This window comes from Excalfactoria chinensis, chromosome 1 (genome assembly GCF_039878825.1).
Source record: "Excalfactoria chinensis isolate bCotChi1 chromosome 1, bCotChi1.hap2, whole genome shotgun sequence".
NCBI classification, from domain to species: Eukaryota; Metazoa; Chordata; class Aves; order Galliformes; family Phasianidae; genus Excalfactoria; species Excalfactoria chinensis.
Window position 1 is genome coordinate 68,989,321 of NC_092825.1, and position 18,836 is coordinate 69,008,156.

At 47.7% G+C, this 18,836-nt stretch overlaps 1 protein-coding gene across 1 annotated transcript; it reads left to right on the plus strand.

Annotated features, from left to right (window-relative positions):
• The first annotated feature begins 593 nt into the window (after window positions 1-593).
• Window positions 594-4,241, plus strand: LOC140247087 (cyclin-dependent kinase inhibitor 1B-like). Its single transcript, XM_072326392.1, has 3 exons — window positions 594-1,527; window positions 1,929-2,059; window positions 2,985-4,241. Exons 1-2 carry the CDS (start codon window positions 1,053-1,055, stop codon window positions 2,048-2,050), a joined length of 597 nt encoding a protein of 198 aa, XP_072182493.1. The 5' UTR covers window positions 594-1,052; the 3' UTR covers window positions 2,051-2,059; window positions 2,985-4,241.
• Window positions 4,242-18,836: the final 14,595 nt, after the last annotated feature.

An 18,836-nucleotide genomic window follows, 5' to 3' on the forward strand; every position in this document is an offset into this window, starting at 1 on the left:
GCAGCAATTAGAAAAATGTCTCAAAAATCCCTGCCCATGACTCCTGGCTCAACTAACCTGCATAACACACAAACGTGAAGGTTTTCATTTTCTTTCCCCTGCATACTGAGAACACAGGTCCCTGCTGAGAATTCTTACAGCTACTTCCACACCTGGGCCCTCCTTGCCGGCAGGGCAACAGAAGCCACCCCTCGCTTTCTCCTTTTCCTTCTGCGGGCAGCACTATGAGGATGCTGGGCAGTGACCCACTCCCCCGCCTCAGCCGGAGTGCAGCTCCCAGCTCGCCCAACCCAGTGCAAGCAGAGCGATGGCCAGAACAAGTCAAAACGCAGTTAGCTCCCTCGACTCGCATGACTTTCACCAGGCTTAGGTTCCGCAGGGGGAGGCGGGCTCACGTGCGCGGAGCGGAGCAGTGCAGAACGCCGTGCCGAGCCGTGCCCCCCACACTCTGCCCGCCCGCCAAGGGGCGGCCGGCGGCCAGGGCCACCTTTAGAGCCGGCGGCGGCGGCGAGGTATGGCCGTGCCGACGGGGCGGTGCCGGCCGCCGTAACCAATGGCTCGGCTCCGCTGTTTAAATAGACTCGTCCTGTCAATCATTTTCTCCTTCGTCAACCTCCCTTCAATCGCCATATTGGGCAACTGAGAAAAGGGCTCGTCTCGCCTTGTTTTTTTTCCCTCTCCGCCCGTACGACGTGGCCGTGGGGAGAGCGGCAGGGCCGTGCGGGCAGCGGTGGGGTCGTGCGGACAGCAGCGCGAGGCCGCCCCCGGGGCCGCGGAGGGCAGCGCCGCTCCCCGCTCGGCTGCTCCCCTCCGGAGCCGCCCGGGCTGCCCGGCGGCGGCGGCTGTCGGGGTTCGGCCGGCCCGGCGCTTATGCAATTGCGCGCTGCCGCCTCTCCTCCGCGGGCCGAGGCGGGGCCGCAGAGAGAGGGCCGTACAGAGAGAGACCGCGGAGGAGAACCTGCGAGCGGCCGCGGGTAAGAAGCGGAGAGGAAGAGCGGGGAGAGCCGCGAGAAAACCCACCGCCATCGGCGACGGCAGAAAGGGAGGGGGAGATGTCAAACGTCCGCATTTCTAATGGGAGCCCTACCCTGGAGCGCATGGAGGCGCGACAGTCGGAGTACCCGAAGCCGTCGGCCTGCAGGAACCTCTTCGGGCCGGTAAACCACGAAGAGTTAAACAGGGACTTGAAGAAGCACCGCAAGGAAATGGAAGAGGCATGCCAGAGGAAGTGGAATTTCGATTTCCAGAACCACAAGCCGCTGGAAGGCAGGTACGAGTGGCAAGCCGTGGAGAAGGGGAGCTCGCCCGACTTCTACTTCAGACCGCCGAGGCTACCCAAAGCCGCCTGCAAGTCCGCCGGCCGTCAGAGCCTGGACGTAAACGGGAATTGCCAGACCGCGATTTGCGCCTCTTCTCAGGGAATCTCAGAGGACACTCACTGTGTAGGCCGAAAGACTGATGTTGCTGGCGGTCAGACGGACTTTGCAGAGCAGTGCGCCGGGCAGAGGAAAAGACCCGCCGCCGACGGTAACGTACCCCGCGGGCAGCGCCGGGCCCGGCCCCCGCCTCCTCCCGCCCGAGCGCCCCCGGTGCCGCCCGCAAGCGCCGGGAGCTCCGCGGTTGGCGGGGACCGCGGGTGAGCGGCGGGACCGCATCGCGCCCCTCGGCACCCCTCTGCGGAGGAGAAGAGGGGAGGCTCCGAACGCCGGAGTTGGGGCAAAACTAAAACGCGCATCTCTTTGCCGAGAGAGAAGCCCGCCCGTGCCCACCTTCGCGTAGCCCGGTAGCTGACGTAGGGATGCGGGGATGTGCGGGAATAAGCCCCGGCCCCGTCTCTCCTCCCGCCCCTGGGTGCCGAGCGAGCACCTTGCAGGACAGTGTTTTAAACCGGTGTTCTCCCTCCCCTGTTTTTAATTTTCCCCTCCTAGATTCCTCTCCTCAAAATAAAAGAGCCAACACAACAGAAGAGGAGGTTTCAGAAGACTCCCCCAGTGCCAGTTCAGTGGAGCAAACGCCCAAGAAATCGAGCCCGAGACGACATCAAACGTAAACTCCCTGAGTAGGTTCCCTTCGGGCTCTGGGCATTAGGATGCCGTGGGGGAAGCCGCGGGGGTATCCAGCTGGGGTATCCGAAGGGACCGGGCGGCTCCGCTCTCCGCCCCGAGCTCCTGGGGCCGTGCCGGCCGAGGGACGGGGCTTCACTCGGCGTCGGGGGGCCGGGGGGCTGCCCCGCCTGGGCGCCGTTCCCACTGTCCCACCGTGGCAGAGAGCTCCAGCCCAGGAGAGCTCTCGATGTAAGCAGGGCTGAGCGGGAGCCTCTTGGTGTGAGGGAGGCGAGGTTGTTCTCCGTTTTTGTGTTTGTTTCTTTTTTTTTTTTTTTTCTCATTATTTTTTTTTTTCTCCCCGGTTGTTGTGGTTTAGTTTTAGGCGCTGGCTGAGTTTCCAGGGAAGGGAGCGGGTTAATGGCAGCCGTGTGTGGTGTTCTTGTTGTTGTTTTGTTTCAACGCGAGGGCTGGGGCGGAGGGAGGTGGTACATCGCGCCGGCGGTTTCGGGGCCGGGGTTTAGCGGGAAGGTTTGCAAACGCGGTTCGCGATTGTGCCGAAGAGATTAAGCTGCAAAGCAGAAGTTGCAACAAATTACTCCTGCTGGGGGGGCAGCCGCGGCGGAGCGCGTCAGCCCTCGCCTCTATGCAAATAACGCACCACCGCCCGCTCCTTTGGGGCGGGGGCAGCTCCGCGGCCCGGCGGCGGCCCGGCCCCACGGGCTCCGAGCGGAGGCGGCCGACGGCCCTGAGGCGGCGCGGCCCCGACGGGGGCAGCCGGGTTTAGAGTGCCGCGGGGCCGGGACGCCGCAGGGCCCTGACTGGGCCGGGCCTCCCCGCCGCGGGGAGCGGCGTCTGCTCGGACCGGTACGCGCTCGGGGAAAGGGAGCGCGTCGCTTTCAGCCTCTCTAATGTCTTCTCCCTGTCTTCTTCCCGTTGCAGGGCGGAGGACTCGCGTTTCCTTGCTCATCGGGGGGCGGTGAAGCCAGGAAGATAAAAATAAAGTCGTAGTAGAGATGAATACATATCGTCGGTCTCCATGGGATGGGGACCCTGTGCAAGCACTGAAAAACAACGTCAGCAAAACAAACAAACAAAAAAAAGCAGACAATAACACTAAAAATTTAGACACTCTTAAAAAGACCTGCCTCTAAAAGCATCGGATGTAGCATTGTGCAATTAGGTGTTTCCTTATTTGCTTCATTGTACTACCTGTGTATATAGTTTTTACCTTATGTAGCACATAAACGTTTTGGGAAACGGGGGGGGAGTGGAAGAGGGCGACCGGTGGAAACTTGCTTTCGCCATCTAGCAAGCAAAGAAATGAAGAGAAGCAGTGTAGGCTTTTTATTCCTTAAAGATGTATTGTCCCTTTACGTGGGTCCCCTGTGTTTTCGCTTTTTTCCTCGCACCACGGTGTTAAGTGCTGCTCACAGCAGATGCCTGCGGGCTGCCATCAGAGCCCTCCTCTCTGTGCTGGGCTGAAGGGGTGGGAGGTGGGATGATCCTCCACCTTAGATCCCTTGTAGAAAATTGGAATGCCTCTACAGTCTCACAAATTCACCCCTATTTGCTACATCGCCGGATTTATTCTTTTTATTTTTTGGAAAGGAATCTGGAGGGCACTTGTTCCCAATCTCTCCATGTTGCTGTATTTCTGACCTGGCCCACATCCTTTGGTCCTTTTGTGTGAGGGGAAAGGGATACTACATCTTTAAACAGTATTTCTACATTGCCTGTGTACCTGTATGTAAAAATAAAAAGAAGAAAGTTTGAAGTGTACCTGTGTACATAACTCTGTAAAGACACTGAGAAATTATACTAACTTATTTATGTTTAAAAGATTTTTTTTTTTTTAATCTAGAAAACAGTATTTTTTTTTTCCCATAAAGCCAAAGTGGCGTGTTTTTGTGCATTTGTAAATGCTCTATTTGGTAGACTTCTTAAAAGGGCTTTTTATTTTGGGTGGGGTGGGGGTGGGGGGTGTCGTTTGTTGTTTTTTTTTACTTTTATTTTCTGGTTGATTTTTTTTTTCTCCTTCCTTCCTGATCATACGGCTGTGCTTAAAGGATTGCAGACTGAGCCAATTCCATATTATTACTTTTTTTTTGTAATGTTTGGGGGGAAAAAAGAGAGAAAAAAAAAGCGGATCGATGTTGTTTCACAGCGAGTAATCAATAAAGAGAAGTGCCATCTGTAAGAGCCATGTCCTTCCTGAGTGTGTGTGTGCAGCTTGCACGGGGCTGCCTGGGGTGTCGGCCTGGCACAGGTGGAGGGATGCAGGCCTCTGTGCTGTGCTGGTTCTCGGTGACAGCTGGGGATGAACGTGCCCTCGTAAGTTCTAAGTTGTGGAATGTCCTCCATCACCATTGCTAACTTTTTTTTTTAACGTGACGATGAAGCAGCTCTGAGATGCTGTTGTTTCGGTGTAGAGCCGAGGGAAACGCCTCGACCCCGAGCCCAGCGTGCCGGTTCTGTGCTCTGGGTCCCTACCAACCTCTCTCTCCGGGTAGGCCTGAGATAAAACTTTCCCCTCTGAGCCCAGAGTGCAGCCGCTTCCGTGCTGCCAGGCGCCCAAACCCGAGCTCCTGCCCCGGGGCCTGTCCGTCCGCGGCCTGGCGCCGAGCAGAGCCGCGTCCCACCCTCTCCCGCCGCCTCGGCGCTAACCAAGATGGCGCCTGGACCCGCTGCCCGAGCACCGCTGCGCGCAGCCCCCGGCTCAGCCCTTCTCCCTCTCCGCGGGCTCCCCCGGCTGCCACAGATCGGGGCGAGCCCGGCATTTGGGGTCGCAAGGTGCGGCTGCACCCCCTCCCTCCCAGAGCACAGCGAAAGGAGAGGATTCGCATCACGCGAAAATGAGCGCAGCGCGATCGAAGGGGGCGGGGGTGGGGGGGTGGGGGAAGCCCTGGGCGAGTCTCCTCCGAGTTCCCCCCCGCTCTGCAACTCGATCCGGTTGTTGATCGCGGTTGCGCTTGGGCTCGCCCTCGCGTTGGAACCGCCCGAAAACGCAGCACTGAAGCGGGGAGGGACGGGACAGCCACTCGGCTTTGTCCCCGGCCGAGGAGAGCGCAGAGTTGGAGCTTCCCGGGGATTAATGAGTGTTTTTTGTTTGTTTCTTTTTCCCCCTCCAACAAGAACAAAGTGCTCGGAGGAGCCGCTGCAAGCAAGTCGGCAGCCTCGGTATTTTTTGTTCTTATGGGTGATGAGGCTTTCCGCCCCCGCTCTCTGCCAGCCCCCTCACCCATCCCGTTTGGCGGGACCGGGGGAGGGGACAGCCCCTCTCTCCCGGCCCGGGTTGTTGTTGTGGAGGGGCCTGGCGGCGGAGCCTCCGCGAGAGGAAGCGGGCGGACCGGGAGGTGTTGGGGGGGATTTAAGGTGGCGCGAGTAGCGCAGGGTTGAACCGGGCCGAGCAGCAACATTTTTCTTTTTTTTGTTTTTAATCATTATTTGTAAAAAATCATTCCTCCCCGCCTCTCCCCCGTCTCAACCTTTCCTCTTCGGGCGGCTGGAGGCAACCTTGCCCCGCCGCTCCGCTCCAACAGCGCCACTCCCGGCACGGCGGGGGGAGGCGGGCGTGGACGGGGCGCGGCGTGCTGGGCCCGGCCCGGGCCGCCCCGACTGATGCAATAGGCGCGGCTGCCGGGCTGCCCCTCCCCCGCCCCGTCTCACGTCCCTGCGCGTTCACGGTCCGCTCTGCGCGCCCCCGCGGCGGGAACAGCGGGAAAGGGTTTCGGGTTTGGGGCAACGTGAAGTTTTCAGATGCCCGTCTCTACCTGTGCCTTTGAAAAGCTCCAGATGGCAAAAGTCGGAGAAAAAGAATGTTGTAGTTTTCGAAAGAAAACTTCCCACTTCAGAAATACCAACGCACGAAATATTTATAGCTGAATGACAAAAACAAAATGTCAGCTCTGCAATACGGTAATTCCATTATATTGTGCAAGGTGTTTTGCCTGGTTTATGAGATGTTTTCTGGTTTCATTTTGCTGGTAAATCCTTGAAAACATCCTCTTCTTTATTATATTTCTTTAAGTATTGATTCCCACCCACCCTTCCTCTACTACTACCTGAAGAAGCAAAACACAACAGAGAGCAGTTAGAAAAATCCTCTTAAAGGAGGTTGCCAATGAGGTAAAATTAGCTCTGAAAAGTGAAAGAGCCGCAGAGCTTTGCCCCCATCTTCCTTTGTCATCCTCTGGTGGCACCCGAGCTGCAGTCTGGATGTGTTAGGAAGCCCAGATGCAGTGAGGGCCTTTGATTTTGTGGGGTGCTCTGAATTTGTGGGGTGTCCAGATGTAGTGGGGAGCCCAGATTTGGCAGGGTCAAAGACTGCCTGGAGTCTCAGAGCAACAAAAACAAGAGGCAAAAGCCCGTGCCTTGCAGTGCCGGCAGAAATCTTGCTGACAGGCAGCAGGTGGAAACAAAGTTGGGAGCTGCCCTGTTCCCAGTTCTCTCATGACAGGGTGCTGTGATAGATGGGAACCTTTGCTACTTGTTACAGGGTCAACTTCCAGCCCTGGAAGGCCACTGCAGCATGTGAGCCGAGTCCCTGTCCCAAGGCTTATGGCCAAGGCTGTGTGGTATAGACAGTATGTAAGTGTGAGAGAGGCCCTTACATGGAGGCCAAAACTACAACTCGACAAAGGCTTGCTGTTGGGACCGACTCCACACAGACTGAATGTGGGGACTTCATGTGCGAAGCAAGGTCCCTATACCTTGCTGCTGGGGCAGGGTGCAAGAGCTCTGGTAGGAGGCTCTCTATGTGGAGAGATATTATTTTTTTTTTCTCTTCTTTTCCCTCGAGTTCCCATCTGAGCCACCAGCTTCCCACTTTATTACTGTCATTCTGCTTGGAGATCAGATTCAGAAGGGAAGGCACATGTGTACTCACCTCTATGGGCAGGTAATTGTTGTGTTACGAGGCTCGGGGAGGAGAGACCTCTGCTGGCTGCACTCGAGGAGCTGCTGCCAGGCTCTGTCGGTCTGTCTGCAGCTGAGGTGCTGCAGGATGTTTCTTGCTTGCTTTCACTCCACCTACTCTGAAAATGACCTCTTGGGTCACACTCAAGGAAAGCTGAAAAACAAACCTTTTGTGGTTTTTTTTTGTTTGTTTGTTTGTTTGTTTTAATGGGAAAAAAAAACACCACAAAATTAAAAAAAATTAAAAAAAAAAAAAAAAAAAAAAAAAAAAGTCTAGCATGTAGAGAGTCACTTAGGACTCCAGCAACTGGATTGGTAACAGTGCTCAATGCAGTAAGCAAAGTGGCTTGTTTCTTTTGGAAGGGGTGAAGCTTGGGCACTGAAGCATGGGAAAGAATTAGAGGCTTGCTGGTACCACAGGACAACAGGCTGTTTTCACCTGCTTCATTGATTTCAGTTGCCTTTTATTCCCTTTCTGTCCTTCCTCCCAGCAGGCAGCAGGATGGCTTTGCCAGCTGTCCCCCTTGGGTCAGCATTTAGCAACCTTCCCCTGCTGCCAGACAATTGGATGGGGGTCAGCTCCTACTTGAGGCCATGCCTGGGGTCAGCAGTGAGGGGATGCTTGTCTTCTTGGTTTGAGGAATAACTAGATTTAGTGGTTTTTTTTTTTTTTTTTTTTTTTTTTTTTTGTTTTGTTTTTTGTTTTTTTTTGTTTTTTTTTTTTTCCTTTTTCCTGTAAAGCCACCTGTATCTGAGCACAAGCACAGCAGAAGAGAGCTGAGTGTTTGCAAGCAGGTGGGGCTGGGCAAGTCATAGCTGTCTGGGAGTGGAAGGCCTTGAAATCCTGACCTTCAAGTTTCACCTAATGCAATGTAGGCAGTAGTTTCACAGCTGGTACTGCCTACACATGGGCTTAGGCATCCCTTTCCTTCCTCATCCAGCCCACTCATCCCTCACCCTGCCAGGAAAGTTACATGAGGAACTGGATCAGGGAATGGAGCTGGCAGAGATTTCCCACTTTCTATGCTTTTTTTTTTTTTTTTTTTTTTTTTTTTTTTTTTTTTCAGCTGGGAAGATTTCTTGTCTAGTTCATTACAGAACTGCACCAACAGATCTTAACAGCACAGTAGGTGGGAGAGGGATCGATTTTGCAGCACTGCCACAAAGTTGCAACCTGGGTGTTGGTACTGTCTTCTGACTTTGCATCAAAGCAAAACCTAATAGCCTTGTGAAGGGAAACTGCCATCCAGCTTACAGCAAGGAGGCTTGTTAGATGATGCCATGTAGCAGTGCAGCCCAGGGTTCTACCTTCCAGATTTCATTTCACACTTCTGGCCAGCTAAATCTGCTCCACAAATGACCTGCAAGCTGTGTGGTAAGGGAAACAGAGGGTAGAACAGTGCCGATGGCCTATAGTTTTGTGATTGTTTGTCAGGAGACCTTAATCATGGAGATATTACAGAGACATCTACCAGGTTGTGGTATTTTTGTAGGAAAGTACCCTAGTGTGTAGGGTGAAAAGACAGAAAACCTGCTTAGCATCTTTGGACAGCTTGGAGTAGCAGATACTCAGCATACTGAGAGACCTCCATAGCAAAAGCACTTTCTTTCAAAACTCACTGAAAGAAGTTGCTCCATCATCAGCTTTCACGCCCTTTCCTTCCACTCTCCTTCTGTTCCCCTTTTGCCAATGACTGCATGGTTAGGGCACCACTATTTAGAAGGCATCTATTGCTTTCTCTACCTGAGGGACCAAAGTTTGTTTTCTCTCTGGAATGTCCAGGGTAACGAGTTACTGGCTGACCTGGGTCCTTGTGTCCTTCTGAGCTGTTGCATCATATGAAAAAGAGTGAAAAATTCACTGTTTATTCTCGAGAAGTCTTTTGGCTAGTAGCTGGAACATGTGGCTCCTTCTAAGCTGAATATTTGAAATGCTGGTTTGTTTGTTTGTTTTTCCCCTTTCTTTTCCTTCTCTCTGTATAAATCTTTGAGGCTCTAATGAGAAGAAAAACTTGAAAATGAGTTCAAATCCTGGTTGGTGGAAGGCTACAAGTGGCTAGTTAAGCCCTTTGCCATGCTCAATTAAAAGCCAAGATAAAAACATGCACTTGCTCTCTCAAGCCTCCTGCTCCTGCTACTTACTGCCCTTTTTGTCTGCCTCTTCTTATCTATATTTGTACCTCTTTATTTACTAAGCAACATCCCTTGGTGCCAGTGCGTCATGTCTTACCTCCTAAACTCACTCTACAGTGTGGTTCTAGTCTAAGGTCATACGGCAAAAGAAGATTGTGACAGTGCCTTCCAATGAGAGAAGAGCACCATGAAGCAACAGCAGGTAACAAAGAAGAAAAATTGGCTCATCCCTTCCAACAACAGGTGACAACTTAAGAGGAATGCAGTTTCTGTCCAAAGAGATACCACTCCCTTGGCTGCTGACCCTTAAATGAGGATGAGGAGGGGTGGATCCAGGCTCCACCCCTTCCAGTCACTCAGGTGCATTGCTTACACCTGAGCTCCCTGGGTTAGCCATGCCTTCTAACTTGGTGCTCAACCATTGGTTCATGACTTGGCAATTCCGCTGCAGCTAATTTTTTCAGCAGAAATGAGAAGGAGGATTTCTGGATTTATTTATTTATTTATTGGGGGGTGGTAATGGAACAGATAGTATACTCCTCATTCATACTCAGCAATTAGCAAGTGTGTCCCAGAGGGCTGTACTGTTTGATCATGTACAGGTGGTTTATTGGGATTTAAGGAATCACTGCTTCTTCTGATGAACTTGTGTTTGTGATCTCAGTGGTTTGGAGCAAGAGAACTGCATCAAGCTCATGGTTTTTATGTTTATATTCTGGGTGCACAATGTATCTGAATTCCTTTCTGAAGATCATATTCAAAACTGTAAAGATCCAGGTGAACTTGTAAGCTTGTCTTCCGAGAGACAGAGGGCTTCTCAAGGGCTGGCTCAAGACCACACAGCAGAAATTCCCCCCAAGGAGAATACAAGGCATATTTCCTTCTGCTCTCTGTTTAAGATACGCTTCCTGGTGCTGACTTCTCTAAAGAACATCCATAAGCACCTTTAAAAATAAAACTACCCCTTGCCAAGTGAAACAAGCTACTGAACTCATAGACCTTCACTGGGCAGGAGGATGAGAGAGAGAGAGAGAAAAAAAAACCACATATGACAGATGTTAGGCGTGTTGCTTAATGCAGTTCTGGAACCTGCTCAGATTCTGTGGTGAGGTGGGTGGTATTGCAAATATAGCTGGACTAGAAAAGAGAAACATTTTTCTAGTAAATGGAACATATCTGGTAGAGAAAGCACTGGAAGGGGGTGGGGGTGGGGGGAAAATGGGGGAGGGTTAATAAACATGCAGAAGAGAAGTGCCATCTGGAGAAATTTTCTTTGCTATGAAGCTGCAGTGTCATGCTGCATTGTGAGTTCAGTATTACTTCCGAGTGACAAAAGACAAGATGTGCTCATGGAAGCTTTGCTGATGTGCAAACCAGGCATGTAAAAGGGAGAACTGCTCTAATTCAAAAGACTGCCAGTACTGCTATCACAGCAGCGTATTTCAACTGGGAGCAGGTTCTTCTGAGCAGTTTTTCTTTTTTTTCCCCTGTTCCTGGATGTCCTCCTGCACGGGTTTTGCTTGAAGCCTGGAACAAGTGTTGTGAATACGCACCTTAAGTGTTCTGTTCTTTCTCTTCATCTGCTAAACAGCTCAGTGTGCTGAGTTCCCATTTCTGTAGACTGTATCCTTTTAGGAAAAAAAAAATGAAGTCTTTGGTGAGACAGCATTTTGTATTTGTGGAGAGCTCTTCTTTAGAACTTTATTTGCAGAGCTTGGGTCCTAAGCACAGCCACTCTTCTAGATACACACTAAGAATGGGGAAGAGACTACAGGGAGAGAGACAGTGGGATAATGGGAACTTGAAGTCTTTGATTAAATGCAAATATATGTTTTTTCTGACAGTGAACAAAAGCAGGCCAAGCAAGTTATGAAAAACATATGAAATGTAAATTGAGGTTTTTTTGTGTGTTTTGATTTGATAGATGTAAAGATTTCTCATAAATAGCAAACCCTTTTGCAGTTGTGTAAGATAGAACACAGGATGGTGAAGTTTTTTCCAGGCTGCCAAAATGTCTCTCTGTCTGGAGGCTCCTTTTATTGTCACATATGGCCTTTTGGTAGCACACGATGGTAACACAGCACAGCAATCTTAAAGGACTAAAAGAAAGTGAGGACACCTGGATTATGCTAAAAAATCTGAATATAGTTTTCTACTTTTTTTAAAAATTAGTTTCATTTTTTACAGGAGCCTTAAAGAATTATGTAGTTACGTACTTCATTGGCTCAGATGATGGGCAAAAAATCAGCTTTCATTATCACCACTCAAGAGGCTGGATACCTATAATTTTACAGGGATGCTCAGAACTGACAGATGGCTGTTGGCCATTGGTATTTTCTGTGTGATCTCAGTAAAAGTAGGTAACACCTCATCTTTAATCTACACTGAAATGGATTAGAAATAACAAACTGCATTTCCAAGAAAGCGTAAAATTTGTTTTTGTCTGTGTTCTCTTTAAGAAAACATACAAACAACCCACTTCCTCCACCTTTCCTCGGCTTTGGGTTGTTTCTGTGTAGTCTGGGTCCAGCCTCCTCTGATGCCTTGCAGGAACTCTGGCCAAGTCTGGAGAAGGCATTGATTCTCCACTTCACTGCAATTTGTTGCCTCTTTGAAGAGCAGCTGTTGCCTTTGAAGTGAACTTTTCTGGGCAAATGAGTATCAATGGATACCATACAATTTTGGCTGCAGATGGGTAGCAGCAAATTCCCCTCTCAGAGGGGACTCTGCTGGCAGAAAGTGCAAGATGAGGGACTCAGCTGCCCCGTCAGCTACTTCTCACTGCAAATACACAACAGTGGAGATGAAGCAGGGTGCAAAACAGAGTGGCTCTGTGTAAATCCCTTCCTGATAAGGTTCCTGGGAAGGGGCATCAGGCCTGTACTGCTGCTCCTTTCATCTGGAGCTCAGGTGAAGGAAAAAATGGAAGTCCGAGGGAAAGCTTATCAGGTAGGGCTGAATCATTGCAGAGAAACACAAGTCCTACAAGTGCTCAGATGTCTGTGTGTTACCCTTTGTTCATCTACTGTTTCTAGTCATCCAGTATGTCTTTATATTCTCTACAAGAATGTGTCCTTATTTTCTCTATAATCTTAACTGAACTGTGATTCTTACATGGTCTGTGCTAATGTTCAGGACTAATATTTTCTGCTAATACTCTCTTACACTCCTGAGGTGCTGGCATGTGTCTTGAGTGGCTTTGTCTGGTTGGGAGGTGGACAGACCGCTGAAGGGGCATGACTGCTGCAGGTAAATCCTAGAGACCAGGACTTAGACCTTGATATGTCATACTAGGTGTCTAAATACCAAATGTCTGTCCTTAAAATGCTGGTCACTCATGCCTAAATATGGCTCAAATTCATCACAACCTACTTTCCAGAGTTGCCAAGGTCTGCCCACACCGTGCCGTGTATGACAGCCCATTGGAACATGGAAAATGGAATGAGCCTGGTCATATTCTGATCATAGAATCACCAAGGTTGGAAAAGACCCACAAGATCATCCAGTCCAACTGTTCACCTATTACCAATAGCTCCCACTAAACCATGTCCCTCATGATGATATTAGGATCTGCTTTGGACAGAGTGATTACTGTGACAGACTTGTCTGTGGATGTCAGGCAACTCGCAGGGCTTTGTTTTGATGCAGCATTTCACAAGCAGTGGTCAAATAGAGTAACAAAGCAGTCTTCATGACTACTTAATTTTGTCTTGACTAAGCATACCACAGCTGAATGAAGTATATGCATATTGTTTTCAGGCAACTGTAATTTTTCTGCAGACTTGAGAGTAATTTCATCTCTTGAAGCAACTGTGTAACTCTTATTATTTTTAGGCACATTCATTAAGAGAAGAAAAGGTCAATTTAATCTGAAAACATATTAGCAAGTTTTCTTACTTTTACAAATCTGAACTTGGTACCATAGGGAATAAACCAAAAGCTTTTAGCAGATGATTGCTTTTTGATAGCCAGAATGAGGCATTATTCACAACTGTTCCTTGTGACTGATATTGGAAAGCTGCTTGCTACTCTTGAAGCACTAGCAAAGATTAAAAAGGAAAGGACAAGGCTGCAGGATGGAGTGAAGGAGGTGTGGCCCAGATGCTAGAGCTCAGGCTCTAAGACTCCTCTTTTTCTGAGCAGGAAGCTCCTGAATCACTTCGCACAAGCTCTTTGCAAAGCTGTTTCCCTCCCTGCTTCTAAATGGGGATGGTGCTGCCTCTCAATGAGCAGAATACTAAAATCAAAGCAGTTTTCTAAAGGATTTAGTTTCCTTCTGAGTATTTTTAATAACGATATCCAACAGGCTTTGGGAAACTTGATGAAAACTCAGAAAGATGTTGTTCAGACCTCCATAGACTCTTTCAGGCTTAGCTTGGGTGGGAATGTAAGGTTAGACATAGCAGGTTTTGCTCATGACTGTGCTCTCTGAGTATGAATAAGAAAAGACAATGCAAGAAAAAACTCTCAAACTGTTGCACTTCATGGAGTAGGCTGTTGCAGCTAGCAATGAATTATTGTTTGTTGAAAAGCCTCACTAGTTGTGCTCGCTTTTTGGATATCACAAGTCACTGGGTCAGGACAGGAACAGGAAGGTGGCACAAGCCTGGAAGTGCTTTCCTGCTGATGGAGACTTTCTCCTCCAAGTAGTTTAGAAAACTATTTCTGAAGCGCAAGTTGCTCTTCCAGTATTCATCCTTTATCCCAAGGAGGCCTTTGCTGGAGCCCTGAGAGAGAAGGGTGCTGGAGTCCACTGATTCTTATATTTTGGTGTTGCTATGAACACAAGAGTCTATGTCTGTGCCCCTTGCTTAAGTTTTGCCTGCATTTTATGGTCCTTTAAATGCATCTTTAGGATCTGGAATACTGAATACCTCAAAGCATTGAAGTCACATCCTCTGATGTTTCAGCAGGGATTAGAACTGGATGGTGGTAAACGTTATCCAAAGCTTCTCTTCCTCTGGACAGAATGAAAGCAGGTGATAGTTGCGTTCAGTTTATTCAGAAGAGTCGTGGCTTTGGCAGCAAAAATTGTTGCAATTCCCTTTCTTTGGCTCATGGGTAGAAGCCCTTGGTAAGAGGATGTGCCAGTGAGTATTGGAGGCACTGAAGGACCAGGACACTGTTCAGCATAGAATCATGCTGCCAGACTGCTAGTACTACCTTTGGCCCTGAATGTATAGATTAATCAAATCACCTCTATTTCTCTGTTTCCCCCCACATCACTCCATATTTTAACCCCTTGCTTTCTTTTTGCTGGAAATATATATGTGGTAGTCCCAGACATGCAGAGGCTGTCACTGAGAGGTCTGTGAGGAGAGCAAAGCCTTGGCCTTAGGTGGCAGTAAGCTCTTCATTCCATCCCTTGCTTCAGGGACAAGAAATTATTCCCTTGCTGAGGACAAATAAGTCTCTTGAGCACTTTTGGTCTGCTGCATATTAACACATGTATTCATTAACACATGTATTAGTGTTCCCTGGTAAATGGTGGAATAATAATAATGTGGTTATAGTCCATCTGCAGGGAGGCTGTGTCCTATACCTATCCCTGTAGGCTGCAGGCCTTACGTGAGAGAACACAGAGCTAGCACAGAGGCTGTGTGTGGGAAGAGAAGGGGTGTATTTAAGGAAATGGGGTTTAAATGGGAATCTAATTACTCATTTTTGGCCTCGTATCTGAGCAAGATATAACATAAAAACCTGAAATTAAGCACTCATTTCATTCCAATACAGAGAAGAATGCCTCCAGTATTTGAAAATAATTTGAAGATAAATGGAATTAATACCTAACATGTAAAAGCTAACATTTTGACAGACAAACCTCCTCCTTAGAGCCAAGAACATGCCTTACCTAAAGGAGGAAAATACTCATTTATACTGGAAGTTGCCAGGATTCATAATTAGAGAACAAAGTTAGTCAAGGTGAGGAGGGAACAAAGAATAGAAAGATTGTTGCTTTTTAGATAACTGTGCAGTCAGGGCAGAAGGAGCATGCACAGTTTCCTAGATTTGCCTTTCCTTGATCCATTCTTACTCCCATCAAAACATTCACTGCAGGCTCCTTTGGCATAAAAAGAAAAATAGAAGTATCTCACTGTGCAAGTTCTGCCGTTGTTGGAAATAAGCCTGCTTAGCCTTGATCTATAATGTCTAGTAAAGGGTGAGTTAGTCTCCTGTTGTTCCAGCCTGACCATCAACAGGACCGTCATGGCAATTCCTTTCTTCTACTTGGCCACGTACTTGCACAAATTCAGAGGTTTCATAGGAACTTCAAGACACTCTGCCATTTTTATTGGAAATATTCTTAAGCAGCTGAAAACCTTCCTCACCTGTGCTCCTGCAGCTGACTCATTGCTGTGATCAACAGTTTCCCACTTAGATATTTAAAGCACACGGTATGTTCTGCCTTATAAGCCTCTCTTAGTGACAAATGTGTAAATCTTTTTTTTCTAGATAGGAATCCAGATGCCCACTTATTTTAATTGAAGAAAAAATGGCCATTTTTTCTGTGCCTGGAGCATTTGCAGAAATGCCACTGAGGAATGTTGGTCTGTTGTTTTAAATACATTGTAAAGCCCTCCCATTTCTTTTGTCTTTCTAGGTTGGACCAAAAATATCTTCAGCAGCCATCTGTGACTCATTAACAAGGTTTTCTCTATAAAATATCCATGACTCCTAGAGGCAGGCTTATGATGTACTGTCCTTAATTTCAGAGACTTAGTTTACTGTCACAGATGTCTGTTCACAGGGACACCATAAAGCATAAATTACATAACCAATATCAAGTTTTCCTTGGTGTCAATTAATGGGTTATCAATGCAGAGAGCTGGGCTTGTATTATTCCAGTCAAGTTGGATGGGAAAATCTTGTAGAAGGAGGAATAAGCAAAAATTGATTTTCAAATGATCAGTGGATGGCTAATATTTAAGATGTTCCCGTCAATTCTTGCTGTTTCCAGCAAGTGCACAAGGGAATTAGCTGTACATCCAGTTCTGCTTAATGAATCATGACATTCCTTAATAATTTTACTAATTCTTTAGAAAAATGAGGGTATGTACTACAAGAGTAATATTGATGTGATGTTTCTTGCTCTTACCATGATATTTTTGCATAAATTATATGTTTCTTTCTGAGGATAATGGGGCCTTGCAAGGTAACGGGGTTCATTTTTTATTCTAATTGTAATTCCTATGTATTTACATACTAAATTTGAGGCTGAATTGTGAAACTCATTGCATTCTGGAATGGCAGGATCCTATTTAGATTAGTGCTTAATTTCAGTTTACTTCCAAAAAATACCCAGAGCAGCATAAACAATACTGTGTGTGCTGATACCTGAGTACATCTCATCAAAGTGCATTTTAAAAATGCATAGGAAAGAGAGCCATTCTGAGAGCCAAGCACAAGATAACTTCAGTTTTGGAATTCTTAACTACTGGGGGCTTGACCTTGCCACCTTCACTTTCCGGTTAGGATTTTTATTATTGTTATTATTATTTTTGTATGCAGCATGTTTCCCACAACATATTTCCTAGGGCAGCCAGGGAGGCGTCAGGGACTGTTTTCTCTAGGTTAACCTCTGCCTGGAGCCATTCCCAGAGGAAAGCCTGCTGACTGATAGGTTTTGCTATGAGTAGACGTGAGACTGAAGACATCACTTCTTATTCCAGATGGATATGTATATACTCTTTTTGACTCCAGGAATAGTCCAATTCCTTTTTTGTTTTTGTAGCAGTGGTTGCCACCATTACCAGAAGACATGCTATACTATGCTTCCCAAAAAAAGAGTCTAAGCATGTGACCAGGAAGGAAGTTATTGGGTTTGGAGATTTTGCCTCTCTAGCAATGACTGGTTAGTTTACTACTTGCTTTTTGTGAGCTGGAAGTTCTCACAGAGCTCAGAGCTTGGACCACAGTCTCTTCATATCTCAGTGATATCCCATCCTCTTATTCAAATGCCTTTTGTTTCCTTCATGGTTCAGACTCATGGATGAAACACACAGGTGGAGTGTCCAAACCCTGGGAAGTCTCCTCAGAGCTTGCACAAACTGAGGTTTCTGGGAAGCTTACATTGCTCCTGATTTGAACAAGATCACACAGGCCAGCAGAAGTCCCAGTTTTGTTTACACAAATACCATATCCCTTTTCCAGTGCATGGAGCAATTATAGAGCCCCGCAAAGAGTTCTTTTCATATCCATAGCCCTTAACAGGGTCAAAATATATTTTTTCCTTACTCTTGTGCTGAAAAAAGCCTGAATCATTTTGCTGAAACTTTCCCAAAACCCACTTACCCTGGGGCAGACAGCATGCATGGAAAAAATCCAGCCCAAACAGTTGAAATCTGGCAAAGCTAAAGGCAAACTGAAACACATTCTTCTTATGGAAAGTGTTGGGTGACCTCTGCTAGGCAGAGTTCCTTGCTCCACCTAACCAAAACACACAGGCAAAATTTGCAGCTTTACTGTCTGTGTGCGTCAGCTTGGGCGTATGCACCCTGAACAACAAGTTGTGTGTATAAAAAATATACACCCTTCTCTTTACATGCTGCATGGCTCTTTACTACCCAAAGACTCCTGGTCAGACACATCACTATCCCTATGTCATCCTGGCAGCTACCACCTCCAGAATTCTTTGCCTGAGCTGAATAGTGTACTCTAGGACTGATTTATCTCCTCCTCCTTTTTATTTTTATTTTTAATTTAATTGGTTTCTGCCACTGCAAACAAACAAATAAACAAACGTGTGTGTGTGTGTGTGTGTGTGTGTGTGTATGTATATATATATGCAGCCTTGCACATTTGTCTCTGTTTTTCATTTTGTTTTGCTACAAAAGTTAAATAGAAAAGCTTTGGCAGGACTTTCTTCAGCATAAGTGAGGAAGCAGCTGTTTACCATGAAAAAAACCACACATTACCTTGTTCTTCGTGAACTAGGAAATAGCTGCTGTCACCGTCTCCAGGGCTTTTTTAGACACTTCTTGTGGCCTGGGAGATGACTTGCTCTGACACTGCCGCACTAAGCTATAGGATAACACTGAGGTGGGAATGAGAGACTAGGCTAAGTCATGTGGCTGTGAGTCACTGGCTGTTATTTTTCAAAACCTTTATTGAGACTGCATGTCCAACAATCTATGGCCAGTCTTGTAAGAAATCTACCCCATGTTATCATTTCCTTGAAGGAAAAGTGCAAACAAGGAGCAAACCTTGTGGGAATGCTGGTCAGCGAAGCCTACGAAACTGGTGGCTGTGCCACAAGAATGGGAAGATTTTGTAAGAGTTGAGTGCAAAACCACTGTGATACGCTATGAGTGTTGGCAGAGGGATCATTTAGCAGATTCCAAAAACTCTTTTTATCCATTTTCTTTTTCCAACTGAATGGAGTTCAGCAAAGTGAGTCTCCCCAGAGGTGAGCCTGCATTGCCTGTGTGCAGGCAGGAAGGCTTTGTGAGGTACGATGAGTGCAGGGAGGTTCATCAGGGCCTCCTTCTATCAGGGGCGATTCATTCTGGGAAATGAGCTCTACGAGCATTTCCTCTTCTTTGCACAAGCAGAAACACAACAACACAAGAAGAGTTGCTGTCATTTCCTAATTTATGTTTGCTCGCTCCCCCATTTGGGCATCAGTACTGATAAAATCCCATGCTCCCTTCTTTCCACCTGCCAGCTGGTAGTGGGCTGTAGCGTGGCTACATGGCACAGCACTGCAAGCACTTCTGTTAGCTGGTGCTAGTGAGAGAAAGGCAC